This window comes from Bidens hawaiensis, unplaced genomic scaffold (genome assembly GCF_021521415.1).
Source record: "Bidens hawaiensis isolate Kalapana, Puna unplaced genomic scaffold, B.hawaiensis_p1.1 tig00017140_1, whole genome shotgun sequence".
Lineage (NCBI taxonomy): Eukaryota > Viridiplantae > Streptophyta > Magnoliopsida > Asterales > Asteraceae > Bidens > Bidens hawaiensis.
The window spans coordinates 496,289-509,379 of NW_027492587.1; the positions used below are offsets into that span (position 1 = coordinate 496,289).

A 13,091-nucleotide genomic window follows, 5' to 3' on the forward strand; every position below is an offset into this window, starting at 1 on the left:
TCACGTGGTCACAAAATCAAGGATACTGTTCTTTAATCTTATTTAACTAATTAATAATCTGACCCTCACTCACAGTGCCTGCATTATAAACTTTTGAATTGATATTATGACTTTAGAGGACACCAATGCTCCACGTACTTGAGTGGAAACGAGTGGATTACATGATGGCTCAGTCGAGGGTTTCAAATACAATAATAATAATATTATCACTTCATTCCAATTCCAAAACAATCAACAAGAATCAAACAAATTTTCTTTATATTATTCATGTGGCTGTACACAAAACCACACCGTCTCTTCAACCAAAATCAATAATTTGTTGTTGTTGTTATTGTTTGTTTCATTTGTAAGATCATAATATGTTTTGTGATGTTTGATAAATATGGAGAATTCAAGTGAATCCAATTGGGGGTTGAATTCGAATTTGAATTTGAATTCTTCAACGGTTTCAAGTAGAAACCCTAGAAGGATTCCTGATAAAACAGTTAATAATAATAATAATAATAATAATAATAATAATAATAATAATAATAATAATAATAATAATCGGTTAGGGAATTACATTGATGGATCGGTTATTCGGTCGGTGGAACCGAAAGATATTAGTTTGAGACAGTGGTTAGATAAGCCCGATCGCGTTGTTGATCCGCTTGATTGCTTGCATATATTTATGCAGATAGTGGAAACTGTGAATTTGGCTCATTCACAAGGGTTTGTTGTGCAGAATGTTCGCCCTTCGTGTTTTGTCGTGTCTGCGTTTAATCGTGTTTCGTTTATTGAGTCGGTGAGCTCATCGGATTCGGGTGAGGATTCTTGTGAGGATGAGTTGAATAACCAGACGGCTGAGTTCGGGTCAACGGGTGGTCAGAATTCTGAGAGTAGTTTGTTTCCAATGAAACAAGTATTGCAGATGGAGTCTAGTTGGTATACAAGTCCGGAAGAAGTTAGCGGTGGTGCGAGTTCTTGTGCTTCTGATGTTTATAGGTTAGGTGTTCTTCTTTTTGAGGTATGTATTTTTGTTTAATTTTAGGTATTTTGTTGTTAATTGTATGAAACATTAATAGGGGTGTGCACGGGATGGTTCAGGTTATCGAAAACCTTAATCCAATCCTGCAAATGCTTGATTATCTAATTACAAAATGACCCTTAATTGACATGCACAAAAGCATTATTATTCTCACAATTGTTTGCTCCAAAGTTATAACAAAAACAAGCATTTGACAAATTTTAACAAACTATGTTTTAGAACATTTTAAAACATTGTAATGCTTTCTTTATAGGTTATTGTTGGGTGTCAACTATGAACGTGAAGAATATCGTTAAAAATACACAATTATGTCCAAAGAACCTCATATTTTTAATAGATACATGTATAATAGGTTCGGTTTGGTTAATTTGGTAATGCCACACATGACACATTAAAACCAAACAACTAAGGGTGTTAATGAGTCGAGCACCAGCTGGGGTCGTTTTGACTTACGAGACTAGAGCTTGGCTTGTTTTGAGCTCTTGTACTAAAACTCGAGCTCGGCTCATGAGTCATGTTGTCAAGCACTCAAGCTCAAGCTTGGTTTGGGCTCGGCTCGTTTAATATTTGTTAATCAATTTATATACGTTTTTAATTGTTTTTTTTATATTTTTTTTAATTATAATTTTTATGTATAGCATAATGTATATTATTTAATTATTATTATCATACTTTTTTGTATAACAAAGATTATTATATAAATTAATATATAATACATTAAATAATAGTTAATTTTTAATAGGCTTGTTTAGGCATCATGAACCGGATTCAGCTTGGGCACGCCTGTTAAACAAGCTTATTTTAAGGCTTGAGCCCGGGCTCGTTTAAGCGTGGTTCGATTCGAAATTTTAACGAAATGATCTTGAGTGCTCACAAGCGGCTTTGCTCATTTACACACCTACAAAGAACCATAATTTTTGGTTGATTGGTTATAGCTTAACCGAACCATCTGTTATTTGTTTAGTTCGGTTAAGTCAGTTAATTCGGTTACACTTCTGTTAAGTTGATCACTTACTTACCAGTTATCACTATGAAACACAACCATCTAACCTTGTAATTAAACTTTACAGTTGTATTGCACAAGTAGTTCAGTAGAAGAAAAGAATGCAACCATGTGTAACCTTAAGCACCGCGTCTTCCCGCCTCAACTCTTATTAAAATGGCCTAAAGAAGGCTTGTTTTGCTTGTGGTTACTGCATCCCGAGCCCGCTAGCAGGCCCAAAATCGAGTGAGCTCCGTTTTAATTTACTGTTTTAGCTGCCATTTAATAACATTCTTCTGTACTCTTAATGATAATATTATCTTATTTGTTACCAGTGAAGTGCTCAAAAGCGAATTCCTTAACGAACCAAGAGACGACTTAATCGAGCGCGAAACGTTTATCGAGCTAAAGGAAAAAATCGATGAGCAAGAACTGTTGCTTGGGTTTCTCTTAACGCTCCAACAACGAAAACAGGAGGCTGCAGACAACTTGCGCAGGACTGTTGCATTTATATCATCCGATTTACAAGAAGTTGCAAAGTTACAAACATCTATTAGTCAACAACAAGGTTTGACTTCACATAACGATGAGTCCACAAGCTCGGGATCCAGAAAACGAGTCAAAATTGAACCAGAGAATCAAGAAAACACTATCGTTAAAAGCTCCCGATTGATGAAAAACTTCAAGAAACTTGAATCAGCTTACTTTTCAACCAGGCGGAGAGCTTTAAATCCATTGGTCAAACCCTTGAACCGAAGCACACAAATAGGTAGTGATGGTAATAGTTTCCTGTCAAATAATCAAAGTAAACGAAGCGGGTGGATTAACTCGTTTATTGATGGGTTATGGAAGTATCTGTCGTTTAGGAATTTAAAAGTCAAAGCTGACTTAAAACAAGGTGATTTGTTGAATTTTTCAAATCTTGTATGCTCGTTGGGATTTGATCGTGATGGTGAGTTCTTCGCGGCCGCGGGTGTAAATAAGAAGATCAAAGTTTTTGAATACGAGTCGATATTAAACGAGAATCGCGACATACATTACCCGGTTGTGGAAATGTCGACTGGATCTAAGCTAAGCAGTATATGTTGGAATAATTACATCAAGGGTCAGATTGCTTCGAGCAATTTTGAAGGTGTTGTACAGGTATATAATTCTTTTATCAAATCCAAAGTTTTATATATGTAAAAACATTAGTTAAGAGCACTCACAAAAACGGCACATCATCAGGTTTGGAGCTCATTTTTGGCATCTGTTTTTGGAGTGTAGTTCTTGGCAAAGAACTAGAAAAAATGGATAGTGGTTGGGGGTATGCATGGGTTGGTTTTAGGCTAAAACTGAAAAAAACTGGTTTTTAATTTTTTTTTTTAAACTGTTCAGTTTCGGTTTTTGTGTTTTTGGTTTGGGTTGGCTTGGTTTTGGTTTGATTATTGACTCAAAAATTTTGGGGCCAAATAACAATTAGCCCAGAATAATTAGTTTGGGCATAAATTTTTGTTTAAATAATAATCGATCTATTATTATACATGTAGACTAAAATTTGTGGGTAAGCAGACAAGACTATTTATTAAATTCTTATAAGTTACTTAAAATTCAAACTTAAATATGAAAATCCATAAATTCGGTTCTTTTTTTTTATATTACATGCAAAACCGAAACAAACCGAAAGTTCAATTTTTACGAAAACATAAAACCAAACTTTTTGTTTGAGTTTTCAGTTTGGTTTTTTCAGCTCTTTCGGTTACGTGTCGGCTTTTTAAAGTTTCATTCTCCCCCCTAACTAGGGGTGGGCCCCATGTACTTTTGTGGTATAATATATATATGGAGAGATTAGTGGTTCAAAATATAAAAGATGGTGATGATGTGGGCATGTTTTTAGGCGTTTTTGGGTTTCTTTGTCACGGATGGTCTAACAGTTATCTTAAAAACTTTCAGATATGGGACGTGACACGAAACCAAGTATACATGGAGCTAAAAGAGCACGAGAGACGGGTCTGGTCGGTTGACTTTTCATGGTCAAACCCGACACTGGTAGCTAGCGGGAGCGATGACGGATCTGTTAAGCTTTGGAATATCAATCAGGCAATTTTACTCTTGCACTTGGTGGATGTCCGCTTTGAAAATAAATGTACTGCAATTATTTAACTGAAAATAATTTATAATCGAATATATTGATGTATAATTATTCTTCTTACTATTGTTGTTGCTGCAGGGAGCAAGTGTCGGTACGATTAAAACAAAAGCAAATGTTTGTTGTGTTCAGTTCCCGTTTGACTCGGTCAACACGTTGGCATTCGGGTCTGCCGATCACCGAGTTTATTATTATGATCTTCGGAACCCCGCTGTGCCACTTTTTACATTAATCGGCCACAATAAAACAGTTAGTTATGTTAAGTTTATTGACTCATCGACTCTTGTATCTTCGTCAACTGATAACACGCTTAAGTTATGGGATTTGACTGAGTCAACTTCACAAGTTATTGACACTCCCCTTCAGACGTTCACTGGTCACATGAATGTGAAGGTATGGTTGTTTAAGTTTTGAGTTATGTGATTTGTTTCGAGTAAATTATACGGATTTGTTTTTCATACGCATTAACAATATTTAACATGGTATATATTTTCTCCTCAGAATTTTGTTGGTTTATCTGTATCTGATGGTTACATAGCTACTGGTTCAGAAACAAATGAGGTACTAATATCATTTGGTGAAGCTATTGATTTATTAATAAAACAATAATAATGATATTAATATGTTATTATGGTATATATATATATGTGTGTGTGTGACAGGTGGTTGTATATCATAAAGCGTTTCCTATGCCTGCGTTATCATATAAATTCAACACCACAGATCCATTATCAGGAGATGAAGTGGACGGTTCGGATCAGTTCATCTCATCCGTGTGTTGGCGTGTTCAATCCTCCACTTTGGTTGCTGCAAATTCAATGGGAAATATTAAGCTTTTGGACATGGTTTAGTTTCATGTAGATAAATCTGGGTGTATATTCTGTAACTGTTTTAACCATCTGGAAACCATTTTTGATTAAGTACGTATATTTATTTATAAACGAAATTAAGCTAGTGTTCACGTTCATAAAATTAAATCTCCTTTTAGGTCAGTTATCAGTTGCGGACCCAATAATTTTCACCGGGGTGTCATGGCCGGGTTTTATGGCTTTACAGGGTTCAGTCGTTGAATTTTTCTTTTTATTGGATTGAAATTGTGTTTCCGTTGGTTTCTATTAAAAAAGTGCCATGCATCTTATAATAGTCATTGGCGCCTCCACGACACTTCTGGCTGTTGTAAAACAAATATAGCGGTTGAGCTCATTTTGATACTTTTTGGTCATACTCATTTTGACCCAAAACCAAATTAATACTTTCTAATAATGATTCAAAATGACTCGAACACATTTACCCTTTTTGATAAGTTACCTAAACTAACCCGAACTGCCGGCCCGTTTGTTAGGGCTTATGTTATCTTCATGGTTGAACAATAGGGTATCAAAATTTGAAGATTTATGAATTAATAATGAAGATAATCAAGTAGAAATTAAACAGCATCGAACCATGGTAAACATGTATTAGAGAAAACGAAACTATAGATATTATTTGTTTCTCTTATTACTGTAGTTGTTTGTTAAAAGGAGCGTTCTCTGATGTGCATGTATGGAAAAGTGATACATTAACTGTTGGTCGCATATCACATGCATTTATGTATTTGGTGGTTGAAGAGGTATGCACCCGCCTTAACATCGAGCGGGGCGGGTCAACCCACAAGATATAGACAAGAGGCTTGAAATCAGGATGTCATGAAGACACAAAGCCAAAACCTATGCGCGTGGCGCATATCACATATGCTCACGCGTATCACATATGCTCACGCGTATCACATATGCTCACGCATCATATATGCTCACGCATATCACATCTGCGCGTGGCGCATCTGCGTATGGCGCGTATCACATATGCTCACGCATCATATGCTCACGCATATCACATCTGCGCGTGGCGCATATCACATATGCTCACGCATATTACATATGCTTGCGCATGAAACATCTGCGCGTGAGAATAAAGAAAAGACCTCGCGCATCCCCAGGATAGGCGCATATCACATATGCACATAATCAACCACGTCCTTATCCAAATCAGGATAAGGACAACCATGATTGTGCTCATCAGACAAACTTCCAGAAGGTATCATTTAAGGAATAAAGAATATGCTGATGTTGACAGCTGCCAATGAAGGGTGGACAACTCAGCAAAACCCATGTGCTACCACGTGATTGCACATGGGTCAGGTGAAATACCTTGGTCAGAGAATAATCAATGAAAAAGCACCAGGTGTCCTAAGGACACGCGGCGCGAAGCAATAGGAGGAGGCCAAAAAGGCCCTAATTGGGTCTGAGCCCAATCATTGGAAACCCTAACACTATAAATACCACACCACCTCCACAAGGGGAGGTAAGCAAGAAAATACATTCTAAGTCCTTACTCACTTTCAGATTATTATTATCTTCTCCTACAATATCTTATTCTCACACCGGAGGGTTACCACAAAGAGGACCCCTCTGTCCCTTTCTGAGGGGTAAGTTCACGGTGCTGCTCGTTTTGTAGGTGGAAGAACTCATATTCCAGAAAACCATCGGTGATATAGCACACTCATACCCGAGGAAAGTTGATCGTCTACTAGTAAGTCGATCCACGTTTCTTCAGTGGTGATATCAAAGTTTGGTGCGCGAGCAAAAATGGATACACGATTATTACAAATCTGAACAATCTGAGTACTACAGTCGATCCATATGTAGAACACAATCAAATTAAAATCAAGCACAAATAGCTTTACCAATGTGATGTACAATAATAAGTATCTGATAAACCAAGGATCATAAAAGCCTTCATTGCAAGAAATCATTTGAACAATAATCTGACTTTAGTAAGTACAATTCAGAAAAATAACATGATTAGAAAGATTTTGAATTTGTGTTTGCCTTCTAGAATCAACAGAGTAATTAAGAAAAATCTCGGACATCCAAAGATCGAAACACGATGTTATAGATAAAAAGAATCTTGGGTCCGAATCTACATACATATTTGGTACTTATTTTCGAATCGAGTATAGATTGTTTATGGATTAAATTCATATTATTGTTAAAGAAACTGTTGGCAAGTGATCACATACATTGTACTAGGACTCAGCTTAGACTTCTTTATTCTGTGTTAATATTAAACCATCTGTCATGTTTGTTTCACAAAGTACAACATGTTTTTTTCTCCCCTTATTTAAGGATGACATATGTACGGATAAGTCTGGCGGTTGATTAAATTAAGACTGATGAAACCTTGATTTGTTTTCAATAATTGATCCCTTTGTTATCAGCATCTAGCTTTTGCTTGGATATTTCCCAAGTGATGCCTCAAAGATTTGTCACCCCTTGTTCGCATCACATCTAATCTACTACTACTAAATACTACTAATAATAAATAAATAAATAACAAACTTGTCTCCCTTCATTTCATAAACCCTTAAAAACAGATTAGTATTTCTAACTCATGTTTATGGATTTTGTTTTTGTCACACTGGTGGAATCATGACTTCTTGATCGGTCTAACTCATTTTTGATGAAGAAAATTATGACAGGAGTTCAGCGTACCGGCCCTTTAGTCCGGTCGATGCACTCATGCACACAAGGTGGAAAAACTAATTGTCTAATACACGGTTTTAATGATATTATTGGATTTGTTTGTGACATTGATGGCTTTTGATATGGATATATATGTTAGAAGGTAAGCATGAGTTGGTGGACAAAAAGACAAATAGCAAGCATTTTCCTCTTCTTTTCCTAATTGCTTCTCTTTGACTAGTTAGTATTTGTTAATGGAAGCATGTGCATGTTGCATGGATGGAAATGATTCCATTTTCATTTCTAGTATCCCACAAACCAGGGACATTGTCATACTTGTCTTTCTCTTGTGAATTTACCATATCACCCTTGACTTAAATTATGCATTTTTTGGTCTCTTTATTCTTTACCAAGCATGCATTGTACAAATTTGAGGTCTACTTAAAACTAATTCTATTTATTTTTTAAATGATTTAAGAGAAGTATAAGTTTGCTGCTTAATTAAGATTCACAGTTTCACACATGAAGTACATTTTGAATGCACCTTAGAAGTTAGAAATAGTTGATATTAGGATTTGGGTGTGGCAGTCATGGTTGGCAACTTACTTTTTTGTCTTTCAAGTAGGGCTGTTCAATCCGCTCGCGCTCGTCGCTCGCTCGCCGCTCGCTCGGATTTTGCTCGGAAAATGCTCGCTCGGTTTTTCGCTCGATTGTAAACGAGCCGCTCGGCTCGGTTCGATCTGTAAACGAACCAAGCACGAGCAAAGGCCTGCTCGGTTCGGTTCGGCTCGAATATTTTTAATTTATATATATATATATATATATATATAAATACATATTTATATAGTATAACTTTCTTGTTATTTTTAAAAAAACGTTATTATTAATAAAGATTTTATTAATAAATATATATAAACATTTTTAAATAATATATATAAACATATATATTAAAAACCTAGACATCCAGACATCTAGTCCACCCCGATCCAGTCCGCCGCCCCTGCTGCTGTTACTCCAGACTCCGGCTGCTGTTACTCTTCCGCCACCATCACCATCCACTCAATCGCCGTCTGCACCACGACGGTTACGTTTCCGGACGGTAATAAGAAGAGCGTTACTCCGTTGAAGCTTGAATCGGAAGGAGCTGAGCAGGAAACGAATCCTGTTGTACTCTGGAAATTGAGGTGTTGGTTCCGAAAGAGTGTACAAGCAATTGAAAAGAAGGTGTTGGTTCCGAATGAGCGAGCCACCATGATGCTTGGAGTTTTAGATGTTTGTATGTTTTTTGAACGAAACAATTTTATATTTGTATTTGTTAAACTTGTTGTGTGTCTTTGAAATTTGAAAACGGTGGTGTTTAAGCTTGAAATAATTTTATTTAAATTACAGGTTGAAAATCGAGCAGAAAACGAGCAGAACCGAGCCGTTCGGTTTCAATTCGAGCCGAGTTCGAGCATCAATTTTCTGCTCGGTTTCTTAAATCCGAACCGAACCGAGCCGCTCGGTTTCAATTCGAGCCGAGTTCGAGCAGACGCTCGCTCGGTTCGGCTCGGTTCGTGAACAGCCCTACTTTCAAGATCACTTTTGTAGTTGAGCATGTAGGGAAAGAAAATGGTCAAATTATGGTTTTGAATCAAAGAAAAGATTTGGACAACATTTAGCTTCCGGTGCCTTATAATTCTTTAATTTATGAGTTTAGTTACGTGCTAAGTGCACCATTATGCAAATCAACTAAAGAATCATTTTGGTAATGGGGAAACTTCACGGAATGGAGGCAAGTTTGCGCTTTGTACCACTAAATTCACTCAAACATTTTTTTGTCGCTTTAAATTCATCCAACTTTAATTTACTGCTCAAGTGTTATGCAATTACCAATTTATCAAGTTACCTTGTTGGAGTGTTTTATTTTTAGTTCTTAATACTTATGTGGTAATGACATGACCTTTTTAGAAACATCCTCGTAGTTTTTTTATTTTTTAAAATGACCATTTGCATATTGTTGAATTTGAACCCCTGACCTCCTATTTAACACCCTAAACACCTCATGAATGACTTTTAGCTTGTAGTTACTCATCATCATACAATTTAAACATTTTCATTTTTGTCCTTTTGTCATTTGTTGTCTTTTATTATTAATCTAAAAACAAATAAAATTTAAACGATTTTCTTTTGATACTTTTTTCATTTTGGAAAATAAATTTTTTTCTGTAATTGTTTTAGTTTTTCTAGTGTATTTATTTAAATAACTTGTAGAGATAGTTTACATTTCTATAAAACATTTTTTGTATTGTTTTGCTAATGAATAAAAAAGTTAAATAATCTTTGGTGATCAATAAGTCTGATTTTTTTAGATCACGTTAATTTCAAATCAAACAAAAAGAGTCAGATTGATTTGATTTTTGTTTTTATAACATTATATGATAATTTTTTGAATGCGCCTTAAAAAAAAGAAAATACTATTGAAATAAAGAGGTAAAAAAGACAAAAGGAATGTAGGTCATTGTTGATCTAGGTAAATAGATAACAGGTCACAATGTTGAGGGTGTGGGACACTTTGGGTGATGGTGACATCAAGCAAACAAATTGACGACAAAAGAACAAAGATCAAGTTTAAGATCGAGCTGAGCTGCATGCGCATCAAAACTATTAGATGTCCTACGGATAAGGTCGTCTCAAATCCGACACAAAATTATTGTTATCTGTACAGATAAAATTTATTCATATTTCCCTTGCAATAAATTGTCATTGCAAATTCGGTCACAAATTTCATTCACACTATTTAGGCAAATTTAACAGTTTTTTACTTCTATTGGAATGTAATTGACTATGTTTGACCAATTATGATCATGATAAATCATGGTTGACCAAGTATGGCCATGTTTGAACAATTAGTGATTTGTTTAACACAACTTAGGGATCTCTCTGACTATGTTTTACCGATTATGATTATGTTCACTCAATAGGAAATATTTGAACAAAAATGACTATGCTTGAAAAGTTATGACCACGTTTTACAAACATTGAGTGTGTTTGACCATTTATGGTTATGTTTTGACCATTTATGATCTTGGTTAATCATATTAAGGATCTCTTTGAAAGGAATTATTTTTATTTGACCAATTATTGCTAAGATCGACGGTATAGGTATAACTAGATTTCAGTAAGTATTGTAATTTAAATGAATATTGTAATTTAGACCAAAATCGACTATGTTAACCAACTATGACTATGTTTTAACTCGTATAAATTTGATATAGCTATCTATAACCATTTATAGCTTTGTTTGACCCAATCGGGACTAACTATTGCCCGTTCACAAAATCAACGCCCAATTTGTAATAGAAGTGAGTTGTCTAATTTGGCTATGATATCAATTTGCTATTTAATATGTGTCATTGACTTGTCATAAACTTCATCACAAGATTAGTGATAAGTGATAACCACTAATTCTTCGAATCAATCATAAATTTTATTTTACAACATATTTTGTAAATGGCATATACCTTATATACCCCATTTTATTATTTTATTATAGTGTAGCTCGATAACAATTTTATGATATCCGATAATCATTACAAAATAAGTAAATTATATTTCGGGCTGATTACGATTCATCTCGCTTTGACCAATTTTCACACAGCTATTTATTGTAGACACCTTTAAGTCAAACCGGCGTATGGCTTTTCTTAGCTGGCCAATGATTTCAACCAAATTTTAATAAAAGACAAATAAATGCCATTGCTTTGTAAAATAGTCAACTTTCAAAAGTTTGGTAATTCGATTGTTATATATGATGGCCGACAAACAAGCCAATGTTGCCTACATCATTTATGTTATTTTGATTAATGGTGTTACATGGCATTACTAGAATATGGATGACAAACTGACCAAACTTAACCGAAAATTATAAAACTTAAAAAATTCGAGATGAGTAATGGAACGGATATTTGATTATAAGATTAGTTTCAAACACTTTTATGAGTATAAGACGTGTATCGTATTTAGATGATACCGACTTAATACCTAAAAACATACATACCCAAATCATGCTTGTTAATACATTATTTCTCTTTATTATATTTTCATCAATTTAAGATTCGTGTAATACATGAGTAATCAATTAAAATGCAATTAAATAATTGATGTACAATAAACATAAATCTATCAAGCATTAATGTTTTTTTTTATAAAATAAGAGATATATAATTAGAAGTTTCAAATATTTGCAAAGGAATATGAAGCAAATATTTAGTTAATAATTTTTGAAGCTTAAATTTCAAAAATGGTAAATATTATTACAATTTTTCTAATTTATTAAAAAGAGTGAGTTTAATGTGGGAGTGAGAAGAGGAAAAAAATTTTTGTAGCTTTTAATTAGAAATTATAGGTTTGTCATTATGTGATATAATAATTTACAAGTTTATTAATTTTTAGTTTATGTATTTATGACTTTTTTTTGGGGGTAATAAAACAATATAAAATTTAAATAGTAACAATTATATCTGAACAAACTAGCGGGCTAACTAATATTTGATAGGTATTACGCAGGTATGGAACCCGAGTTTACAATCATGTATGAGATTGAGATTATCAAAGTATTTACCTCAATGTCATCCATATTATATAGGGTGAATGTCTTAACGTACGATAGGTACGCGAGACGCTCAAAGGCAAAAATACTAAAACGCTCAGCCAAAAACTAAAACGCTCAAAAACAGTTTTCATGAATAAAAGTAAAAAATTGATCGATTAACGATCCAAAAGTGTTTATTTCGGTGAACCAATGATTAATTGGATATATATTGACGATTTCGAGAACTTGTGATGTGATTTCATGGAGCGATTTCATGAAATATAAGTATTCGTGTACGTTAAGCACTTATTTCATTGCATTCTCTCTCTCTCTCTCTCACACACACACACACATTATTATTATTATTATTACTATTATTATTACTACTACTACTTTTATTACTAAGAGCTCACTGAACCTTTTAAAAAATTTTATGAGCGTTTATATCGTAATCCTCAGTTTCCGTAAAATAATAAAGATGCATCCTCGATAACTTTTTCCCGAATAAAAGACCTACGATAGCCGGGAGCTATATGTGCCCACAACTTCATAAAGCAGATGAATTTTGCATGTGACTTTCAAGATTGACATTGGGTTAGGTTGCATTTTAGCCCCGCGCGAGAATCAAGAAGGTGTAACAGGTTACCGTTGGAACTGCTAAGGTTAAGATAGTCAATTATGTTTTCTTTCGGTAAAAAGAGCTTATGAACCTATGTCAGATAGATCTCACTATTAGTTCTCCTAGTATGAATTGACGAGCCCTTTCAGAGTTGGGGTGGCTCTGCTTTATCGTAATAGAAAATCAACTCGTATAAATCAATTAAATTTATTGAAACATGTAATGTTATCCATAAAAGGGGCAGAAGTAGCGGCGGCTGCGC

General features: G+C 34.5%; 1 protein-coding gene across 2 annotated transcripts; it reads left to right on the forward strand.

Moving 5' to 3' along the window:
• Positions 1-281: 281 nt before the first annotated feature.
• Positions 282-5,091, forward strand: LOC143553077 (protein SPA1-RELATED 4-like). 2 transcript variants are annotated; one of them, XM_077043140.1, is made up of 7 exons: positions 383-1,006; positions 2,098-2,255; positions 2,345-3,152; positions 3,942-4,088; positions 4,219-4,530; positions 4,639-4,698; positions 4,800-5,091. In XM_077043140.1, the coding sequence occupies exons 1-7, from the start codon at positions 383-385 to the stop codon at positions 4,986-4,988; spliced, it is 2,298 nt and encodes a 765-aa protein (XP_076899255.1). In that variant the 3' UTR covers positions 4,989-5,091. The 2 variants fall into 2 exon arrangements, with proteins under 2 accessions (XP_076899254.1, XP_076899255.1); XM_077043139.1 differs by lacking the exons at positions 4,639-4,698; positions 4,800-5,091 and having other exon boundaries at positions 282-1,006; positions 3,942-4,134; positions 4,219-4,435.
• The last annotated feature ends 8,000 nt before the right edge of the window (positions 5,092-13,091 follow it).